At 40.5% G+C, this 10541-nt stretch overlaps 1 protein-coding gene across 1 annotated transcript in view; it reads left to right on the forward strand.

Moving 5' to 3' along the window:
- The window catches only part of lifra (LIF receptor subunit alpha a), a 22345-nt gene extending 11813 nt beyond the window's left edge, over nt 1-10532 (forward strand). The window contains exons 7-18 of the mRNA XM_049577745.1: nt 2053-2189; nt 2298-2440; nt 2730-2883; nt 3162-3226; nt 3560-3797; nt 4064-4249; nt 5151-5252; nt 5388-5534; nt 5711-5848; nt 6055-6148; nt 6279-6345; nt 6497-10532. Coding sequence (XP_049433702.1) covers nt 2053-2189; nt 2298-2440; nt 2730-2883; nt 3162-3226; nt 3560-3797; nt 4064-4249; nt 5151-5252; nt 5388-5534; nt 5711-5848; nt 6055-6148; nt 6279-6345; nt 6497-7189 — 2164 coding nt within the window. The 3' untranslated portion in view covers nt 7190-10532. The remainder of the gene's footprint in view (nt 1-2052; nt 2190-2297; nt 2441-2729; nt 2884-3161; nt 3227-3559; nt 3798-4063; nt 4250-5150; nt 5253-5387; nt 5535-5710; nt 5849-6054; nt 6149-6278; nt 6346-6496) is intronic.
- The last annotated feature ends 9 nt before the right edge of the window (nt 10533-10541 follow it).

Below are 10541 nucleotides of genomic sequence, written 5' to 3' on the forward strand. Positions count from 1 at the left end.
TGCAGCTTTCACTATCTACTTTGAAATCCCAAAATCCTGTGGTTGATCTGCTTTGCTTTGACACCATAAACCAACTGCACCAGAGTTAGTTGGAAACAGGCTGACCTTTGGTGGCTGCCTGGGTATGATTGTATAGTCTGCAATTAGGTTTAATTGACAGCGATCACATCACCTGAATCACCACCTAAACCTAATCAAACACCAACCAAACAGGTTAGCTGTGAAAGTACCTTTAGACACACAAAAAAGCCTATAATCATTCAACAGTATCTGGATCTGATCCACAAAGCTATAAGAGAGGAAGAAGCAAAGACACAGTATTTTGGCAACTCATAGCAGAAAGTCATGATGGTCCAGGACAGAGGTGGCAATAATGCAGTGATGTGGCCTTTCTTTTTCTTTTTTTTTTTTGGCTAGTTTTACAGCAATTCGTGGACGAGCCAGGATGTGGTACAATGTCACTTTGTTTCTGAGAACTGATCCGTGCATTATTTATGATTGTTCCCCCCAGGCCTTTCTCTAAAAAGTGTTTTCTGCCCAGAAAAAAATCCACCAACAGAGAGAGGATGACAAGAAATATAAGGCACTTAGTCTAAGTAAGCACTTACTGCTTCTGTGTGTCCATTTAACATTGATACTGGATTGGCTGTCTGCCAGAGCTTTTACAGGAATTGTCTGAAGGCTGGCTTGAGGAGAAGTCACATTATGAATGTGTTTGGGTCTGCTGTCTGTCTGCATCTGTAGGTGAGGCTAAGTAGCCGAAGTGATTTTATTGTATTTTGATTTAAAGTGGAAATAGACAAGTTTTTAACTTATTATGAAGTGAATGTTGATTGAATAATATAATGGGAATTGAATAAGGACACCATCAGTGTTAAGACTGGTTCCCTATGAGCCTTGCTTTCACTATGCAGGTCTGTCTGCCACCGGGATCAATCTCCCAGAAAAAAAGACATCTCAATTTATGACGCAAAGGAAGTGCATTTTTTTTTATCCCTAGTAGCTGCTGTTAGTCAGCTTGGTTGGTATCTTTTTTTCATACCTTCATACCATTATGAAATTTCACCAGGGTATACGGTGAAGGACGGTATTGTGTGCAGCACTATCTATCTTGTGCCCTGGAGCATCGATACAGAGTAGTGCAGGAATGATTCCTAAAATACGGAAATGATTCATAGCACTTGTGGTTTCCTGGTCTCAAAGTCAGTTGTTTTATAAATGAAATAAGGTCTGTGTTGAACCCAAGCTTAAGGGACTTTGACGTTTTGTTCTACAACATAAAATATGTCAGTAAATATCCCACTCCTGAATTTGAAAGCCTTTAGGTGCTTTTAAAAAGGTGGTTGCTAACAGGTGGCTAAATGAGACTACAGAGCGTCATCCCGCCGAATAGGCTTTACAGCCTCGTTGTGTTGGCGATGTTAAAGTCATGCAGCTGTGGTGTAGTTTGTTTGTAGCCTTATGTTGCGATTGCATTTTACACTTGAAAGATTATCTTGCTGAACAAAATATGTGTCACAAACTTTTGTTAATCACAGAGCTTATTTTCTGCAGCAATCCAAAATCCAATAGAAAAATCCTGTTTGCTTTTTGTTGAGGGAACCAGGGTGATGTTAATTTCCTTCTTGGCCCAGAAATAAATGTCAGCCCTGCAGCACTCTATTGAAAATCATGGTATCTGGATTTCTAAATACCTTGGTATATTGTAAGAAAGTGATGCCACCCAAACTTAACTATCCTTGGTTACTAAAGAGTATCAGTGTAAGTTCCCTGCAGTTACTGTTCCAGTAGCATGAATGGTGGACGGTGGAACGACTGAAGTAACTGAAAAACAAACTGTAGTGCATCCTGTGATGCTGATAGTCCCCAGTCTTTGAGGAAAGTGGAAAGTGATCTGGTTGTCTTTGCTATAGTGCTGCCAAAAATAATACCGCTTGGAAATACCAAAGGGGGACAAGTTGAAAGTTGTCTGTCTTTAATTTGGTTTGTTTTGATTCTCACATTCTCAGTGAATCTGCTGGTAATTTGTTTTGTTGTTTTGTTTTTTTGTAGGGACTGTACTCTGAAACAACTGCCGGGAAAGCAGATAGAGTGTAGCGTGGCTCAGTGGGACGGTAACTGGACACTGGTAGCTGTGAATACTCTTGGCCAGTACAGCCTCACTGACTCTGCTGAGCTCAGTCACAGAGGTAAGTATATCACCCTTACCTTCCCTTTTTTTCTAAATAGAGGTAAATATAGACATGAAACACATCCCAAAAAAAGCAATTGATTGTTGTTTCACCCTTTCTCCTCAGTGCGTCCAGTAGCACCATCTAACCTGGACTGTATTGTCAATGCCTGGAATGCCACTGTAATGTGGCAGTGGAAGTATGAGAGCTATTCCTCTCTGGCTCTGGTCTGCCAGGTAGAAGTCACCTCCCTTGGGATCAAAACAAAGGTGAGTTGTGTGTGTGTGTGTGTGTGTGTGTGTTGCAGAGTAAGACCACATGTCCATTTCTTTGTATTTGTTTGCTCTGTCTCAATGTGCAAAAACTTCCCTCTGTTTTTTGCCCATCGTAAATGATTTGTTTATATGCAGTAGGCCACATCACTTCCACTGTTCTACAACCGATGACCTACCACGTTACTTTCTACAAATGCAAGCTCGTATCAGCATGTTCTCTCCATTTGTGTGACCATCAATGTTCCAGACAGTAATGATGTCTAATGCATGTGTTTTTGTCCAGCGTACCTTCTCTGGTGTAGGTCTGCGGTCAGTGGTTATATCCGACGTGTATCCTTATGAGGATTACAGTGTTCAAGTCCGCTGCGGTGCCCAGCAGAATTTCTGGAAGTGGGGAAACTGGAGCGAACCACTTTCCTTCAAAACCAAATCTTATGGTAAAGGGTTCATTAGTGGTATCTCTTTATTTTAGCAGAGATTTCAGTAAAGTCCAGCTGCAACCAATAATAATTTCAAAGTAGACCTTGTGCTAGAGTCTTTTGTCAAGCTCCTATTTTCAAAATCAATAGTGAACTTTCAAACTCAAAAGATTTAGTTTTTACTTTTAGTCGTCATCATTTGTGTTTTCAGTAGCAGAATTGTCACTTTACAATTACAAAACAGCAGCAGCAGTACCATTTGCCTAATTCGGTTGTATTTTTGTGTCTTCTCTCAGCTCCAGATGCTCCTGATGTGTGGATGTGGATGAACAAAGACCACACTGGGCAGGTCATTTGGAAGGTATCTTTTGTTTTTCATCTTTGAATGGAATTGTCTTCGATTTGGTTTTAGATTTATAATTTATATTTTGTTATTTTAACTGCAGAGAGCACTGATGTGCAGTATGTTCACATAAGCCAAGTGCATTACTTGTCAGGGTGCTTTTGTTATAGCCTATATCTTTTGTCCTTGGTTTTCTTCCTCCTTTCACTCCCTTTCTCCATTCTGACACAAAGAAGCTTGACCCTTTGTGAATATATACCAGGAATGTCTGAAATTGTGAGTAAAATGGAATTTAAAATTGTCTCTGTCTTCCTCTCTCCCCCTTCCTTTCTTCCACTTGATATCTTTTAGCCTCTGACACGAAGACAGAGCCATGGTCTGATCACAGGTTATGAAATTACTCTCTGGAGCCCTGAAGAAAATTTACAGCACACCAAAAACGTTCCACCAGACACTTCTGCTGTATCAATCAACCTCACACAGATCACTACCCTCAGTGGTGACGACAAGTATATAGCAACCGTCATTGCAAAGAACGCTGCTTGGGCGTCGCAGCCTGCAAGTGTACTTATACCTCTACGTTTGACAGGTATGTGGAAATAGAGTGTGTTTGGGATGTTGTAGTATATAAGAAGTGAGAAGGCAAAAAGTGATTAGCTTGTTTCCTCTCAGAGGCACAAGTTTCAGTTCATGTGAAGTTTTTAGTTACTGAGAGCATCTGGATTAATTTCCACAGTTTGGCTCCACCATCTTGACCCAGTTGTCTAATTTGAAAGCAGCAGTTACTTAGTTATAAAAGGAGAAAATAAAGCCAGTGGTTTTTGCATTGCAGTATACATATTTTCTTCTTTCCAGATGTGGAACCCCTTGCTGTGTCCAGGGCAGTTTATACAGACAGAGGTTTCCCTCTGTTCTGGCAGAGCGATGCCAACACCACCTGTGGTTATGTGGTAGAATGGTATGATGCTTCCTGTAAGAGGGACTGCCCTGTGGAGTGGATCAAAGTGGCTGCTGGAAGTACTAATGTCTCCATTGAGTCAGGTATGCCACCCTTGATGCCTGCTAACCAAGTCTGAAAAATTGTTTTCAGGATATTTCAAATGTACTGTTTGTGTTTCTGCAGACAGTGAAGTCTAAAAACTCAAGTGTCTTTGTACCCTGTGCTTCTTGGCTATGGACATAAACTGTGAAAAAATAATAGACAAAGATGCTGTGACATCTGTTTGTGATGCTTAAATTTTTGCATTTTGACCAGAGCCATATTGAATTTTTACAACCAGGAGTGATAAGAAATGACCATATTTGGACGAGAGGGTGTAGCTAACCCTAATGCTAGCCGCTATCTTTGTTAGCACAGTGCATTTACAGTCTATGGATAACTGTGATAACACAATGCTAATTTTGTGCTAGCGAAAAACAGGCTTAAAACCATTCCAACAACATGTACTCACCAGAAAAACTGAACATCTGACTCCTTAGAGGGTCTTTTACTACAACCAAACTCCTAGCAAGACTTTTTTAAGCAACTTAAATGTAGAAATTTTTTTTCTTGAACTGAAAACACACTGAAATAGAGACAGCTTAAGCTATGCCAATGCTCTTTGATTGAGAACCTGGGGTTACACCATGGTTATGTTGCCTAACTAACATTGTCAACGTGTTAACAGGCAGCACCCACTTGCATAACTTTAACTCTTAATAAAATGTAAATGACTGAGTACAAAAAAAACGTACGCGGTGGCTTTATTTATTGCTTTAGAGGTTCTGGACAATGGACAGTGTTTAAAATATAAAAACTAAACAAAATTTTCACTTTACGACATACTCAAACATAACTTTCATCTTTAGTGTCTGCCAAAAGGAGGTTAAATCGAATTTGTACTGTATACTTTATATTTATAATATACATCATAAACATAATAATGTGTTTCTCTGCCATCAGACAACTTCCAGCCAGGTGTGAGGTACAATATTTCCCTGTACAGCTGCTCCTCAGAGGCCCCAGAGCTGCTGCATCGCTGGCAGGGATACATGCAGGAGCTGGGTAAGGATAGTACTGCATGTGAAAAGCAGTGACCTCAGAAATCACACTCTGTGTTTTAATTTTTGTATCTTTGTTCTCATTCTGATTGTTATGCCTCTGTTTTTTTTTTCTTCCCTTCCTTTGCGGCTTCCGCAGTCCCCTCCAGTTCTGTCCCTCTGTCAGCCAGTCAGCAGAACTCTGATGTTCTTCTGACCTGGGGGGAGATCCCGCTGGCCAACATACGAGGCTTCCTCCTGGGCTACAATATTTATGTCAGCAATGGCTCCCAGCTCATACTTTTAGGTACATGTATATAAATGCATCTATAATTCATGACCGCATGATTGAAATATGTGGTAGAAAGTGCATTTTGTAACCTGTTCAACTCACACACTTTCTTCCTCGTTGCTCTCTCCATTTTTCTCCCTCCGTCTTTCCTTTCCCTGCCTCTCTTGCTTTTCATCCTGCCTGTTGAACAGCCAATCTGACAGAACTAGACAGCAGGAGCTACACAGTAGAAGGTCTCTCTGAAGGCTCCTATAAATTCACTGTCAAGGCCTTCACTTCAGCAGGCGAGGACACAGGCACCACTGCCTCCATAACGTTGGAGCCATACAGTACGTGAATGTTTAGTTACATGTGTGTAGCTATGACTGGTTATGTTCTACAACTATTACCATTATGTGAGGCTGTAAAAGTAAAGTATAAATATAATCAAAATAAAAGTAAAGTATAAATATATAGATAATTACAGCTAATTCAAAAGCAGTAAAAATAACTGTCTTGCTTTAAGTCTAATATCTCTACTATCTTGTCCTGACAGCTGATTGGTTGATCCTGGAGATCTTGGCTTCCCTGGGAATCACAGCCTTATTCCTGGCCATTGTCACCTTGATTTGCTACAAGAAAAGGAAATGGTGAGACGGTTATGCTCTGTCCTGTGTCTCTCATGTGTGTGTTCCCATGAAGAATGTAGACACAAGCAGCAACAAGGCAACATTTCCTTTTGATAATGTATTTTTAAGTGTCATTTTGCTTTGTCACCAGGGTGAAGAAGGCGTTTTATCCAGACATACCTGAGCCCAAGTTGCCTGGAGATTGGTCCAGGCCACAGGTACGACAAAACTCATTGCTAAATATATGTATAGAACCATTCCCTATTTTTTTTTTTTTTTTGGTCATCCTTGTTGTGAGAAGACTATGAGGCGGTTAGCTCCCATTTAAACTGACTGAGTAAATGTTTAAACACTCTCTGTGTGTGACAGGGGCCATTGGATGTGAAGCCATCTCCCCACAGTTTGGTCCACATGGTTGAAAGGCCCGAGTGGGATTCTAGTAAAGAAGCACTCGTCGTCATTCCTGAAGAAGATGAGGATGAAGACGGGGAGGGGATAGGAGATGAGCCAGTCGACACAGATGAGCCAACGTCATTACGCTACTACAACCAAGTGGTAGATGAGCGACCCATCAGGCCGCGTTACCCAGACTCCTCTGCTTCGTCTGCGTCCTCTTTGGATTCAGCACGCACCGATGTGACGTACACAGGGATCCAGACCTCGGGATCTTCTTTGGTCTTCCAGCTGGATCCACAGGGCTCCACTGAGGGCCACCAACCGCAGGCTGATCTGTCTGTCTGCATCAGTGGAGGAGGAGGTTACCGGCCTCAGATGCAGTCTATAGCCCCAAGTGATGACGTGGGCCTCATTTCTCCCGAGCCTTTCCTCGAGCCCCAGGCTGCCAGTGCTGGGGGCTACAAACCCCAGAGCTCCTGGCATTTGGACTCCCCTGGGGAAGCTGGGGAAAACGGTGGCCTGGCACCCTCTCTTGGATCCCCCACCTCAATTGCTTCCACTCAGTTTCTCCTCCCTGATGGAGAGGAACACGCAGAGGAGAAGCGACCGCTGTCATCGTCGGCAGCAACCTGGTTCACCAATCTGCTGTCATCCACAAAACCGTGATGTCATCTCTGTCTTGCTACTCGCAGCCAGGCCGGGGGGGGGGTAACATCAAACTTTCTGATTCATTACTGTTACCAGTGTCATGCGTCAAACAAGCCTAGCCCATATGGTCAATGTAAATATCCCCTTTGATGTAGCACTACAGTCTTGCACTTTGAGAGCAGGTTAATAATGCTGTTTAAGGTGTTTCTTCCAAACATACAGAAATAGATATATAGTTAATTTTCTCTGCCATACATACCATAAATCTGTATATTTATGGATCAAAACAATTTTATTCTGGCAAGAAATCTCTCAAATGATTTCCTCGTGCCTCTCTTCAACCATATTTATTGCGCCCCCCCGGCAACCTGGTGGCTGCTACGTCCCCTCACTGCCTTGTCTGTGACTTCCTATGATGGGCATTTAGCAACGTCATATCATGTGTTTCAGTTGAGTATATCCAGTGTTCGGCTTGCATTTCAGATGTTTTTATTTTTCGTGTTGTGAACTTTACTACACTACAGAAGAAAACTGAAAGCAAGAAAGATGCAAAAGCAAACGATGGCACAATAAAAGCAAAGGACATTTTTGGAAGAACACTACAAATGAACAGTTTCAATAGAAGGTAGCTAAGTAGACAGAACACCTCTGTTTACAACATCTATGTTTTCTGCTGGTCCGCCATTGGGATTATCTTGCCTGTTTTATGACAGCTGATGAGCTACTGAAAGGAAAAGAGGCATTTGGTTGTAAATAGAAATGATTTTAAAGGTATGTAAAGATGGCACTCTTCTGGATCAGAACCAAGGTAGCTCCTATCCTTACAGATTTGATCTATTTTTCAGAATTTACGGTCAGACCAGTGAGATGTTGATTGAAAAATGCACTTATGAACGAGAACAGTCATTATTTTACACAGATACAGGAGTGGTGCTGTCTGTTATGGTCTGGAATTGTGTGGGTGACGAGCCCCATGGATATATACACAGATATAAGCTAGAACATGAATACAAACTGATGTAATTTAATTAACAAAAACACTATAATGTATGTTACTTTCTCGTGTTTTTTGTTGTTTTGTCTTCCTTAACCAAGTTTATAATGTATTCGTTTTTTCCCCTTGTCAAGAAATGATTTCACAGTAAGGCCAGTGTCCATTTTGTAATGTTGCTGTGTGTTATCTTCAATTTAATTATTGGGATTGAACAAATGATGGGAATTAGCTTTGATGGTTTACCGCAGTGTTAAAATTGCGTTGATAAATGAAATGCTACCAGTCATTTGCACCATATCACATTTCATATACCGCCTTGCTCCTAAGTGTTAGGTATATTAAATAAGAAAATGTTACAGTAGTGCAGTACAGAACAAATCAGAAATGTAATGCACTTACAGATTCCACTGGCACGGAGCGTAACGTACGAAGGATGTCTGCTTCAAATGATTTTGGAAGCATATATTATAATTGACATGATGTTATTCTCAGCCCTTTTTAGTATTTGTTTTTTTTTTGTTGCTTTATCTTCAAGCCCAGAGAGGTGGTCAATAATGCATTTGATTTTGATTTGCTGTGCTTGAAAGCTTGTTTATTTTTAGAAATACTTTTATTTTTTCTTTTGTAATGTGAGTATTTATCTTTTCATTTGTTTTTTCCTGGAGCGTCCTTGTACATTTTGTGACTGGAAAAAGGGACCACGGGGAAAACATGTATTTGGAAATTATATAGAATTTCCAGAAATGCTATCATTTAGCTCTTTCTGACAAAAATGTGTGGAAACGACCTTGTGAATATCGGTCGCTCGACAGCACTTTGGCATCTCCATTGTGGTGTCAAACACAGGCCACTAATTGCCCAAGTAGACTCCACATACTCCATTTGCTCTCCACTCGTGTACAGTGTGGGTGTTAAGGATGCACCATTGGCCAGGCTTCGTAAAAGCATCATTATGCAAAGATTATTTTTTGATATTCTCATCCAGTGGGAACCAGGATGTTTATTTTATCATATTTTTCAGAGCCAGGCCCCTCGCTCGCCTGTGTGGCAGCCTGCGGTCTGTTATTTCTCAGTGCCTCCAGCCAACAAGCTTTATGTAAAACTACTGTGAAATGAGCGATGAGTTCGACTAAATATAATGGATGGCTTCACTGATGAACTGATGACAGGCAGGCAGACCTCTTTGACTACTGAGAAAAATGTATCACGTCTTTCTCTTTGTCTTGTGACACTGATGTGAATTTTATCTTGATTAATGGGAAAAATGGTTGGAAGAATTGGTCAAATCAAATTGGGGTAAAGAGTGAACCAACCAGCTACATCGTAAGATCAGTGATCATTTTAAGGCCGTGGGAAAGGGTGGATATAGTTTTGAGTATTTAAACATGGCTGCAGATTGTTTTCCTTTGAAGCCTGCTTCCTCAAACAAGCACGGCTTTGGAGACTAACCTATGAACGCTATGTGTTACATGCTTTCATGTTGATCTGGATCAACAAAATGGCACCTTTTTATTTTCTTCTGAATCCTTGTTTTATATGACTAACTGTATATAACTGTAATTTTCTTTAATTTGTTTCTTTCTTATGATATAAAATTATACTCCCAATTATACTACAACAGGCAGAGTTGAAGTTGACTAACCATCTATCTAAAGAGAATAAAGGCAAATGTTTGTGCTGACGCCAGATATATAAAGTCATATGAAATATAAAGATATCACACTTTGACTGTATATTTGTTGTGCGCTCAGACACATGAAAGTGTGTCTGAAAAGTCATGTAAACTGAATTAGACTTGTGATCTTATTTAGCTTGCACTGCGTTCCTATCTTATCACTGCAGTGTTACTTTGCCAGAATCATTGTAAGTAGGACAAGAGTGCTCACCATGCAGACTTGTACATGGCATCTGCTGACATCAAATTTTCCATTCAGTCCATTACCTTTTTTTTCTCAACTGTCCATCCATCCAGCCTGTGTTTCCTCTAAGAACATTTTGTGCTTTACACAGCAGGGCACACTCGCTGCCTTACACATCCTCATCTCTGGCCTTAGATGTTTTTGCAAAATCAATGCATGTTGTTTAAACTATTACTACAAAACAGTGGCTTGTAAATCTTTTAAACGTCATGTTTATGTTTCTCTATGGCTTTAAAACGCTAACACTGACTAATGTGCACGACAACATGACAGAAGTATTGTGCACCTTTCTGAAAATGCTTTAAAATTCATGATACTGCAGACTATTTTACTATTGACTGAATGAAAAGAGACAGCGCTTCTGAGTGAATAAATAAATGTTAACACTAATAACACATTGAAATGCTTCTTGTTTAAAGGCAATAAAGTTATTTGTCTGGCCACTTAACAGTTTGTC

Source organism: Epinephelus fuscoguttatus, linkage group LG6 (genome assembly GCF_011397635.1).
Source record: "Epinephelus fuscoguttatus linkage group LG6, E.fuscoguttatus.final_Chr_v1".
In the NCBI taxonomy this organism is placed as follows: domain Eukaryota; kingdom Metazoa; phylum Chordata; class Actinopteri; order Perciformes; family Serranidae; genus Epinephelus; species Epinephelus fuscoguttatus.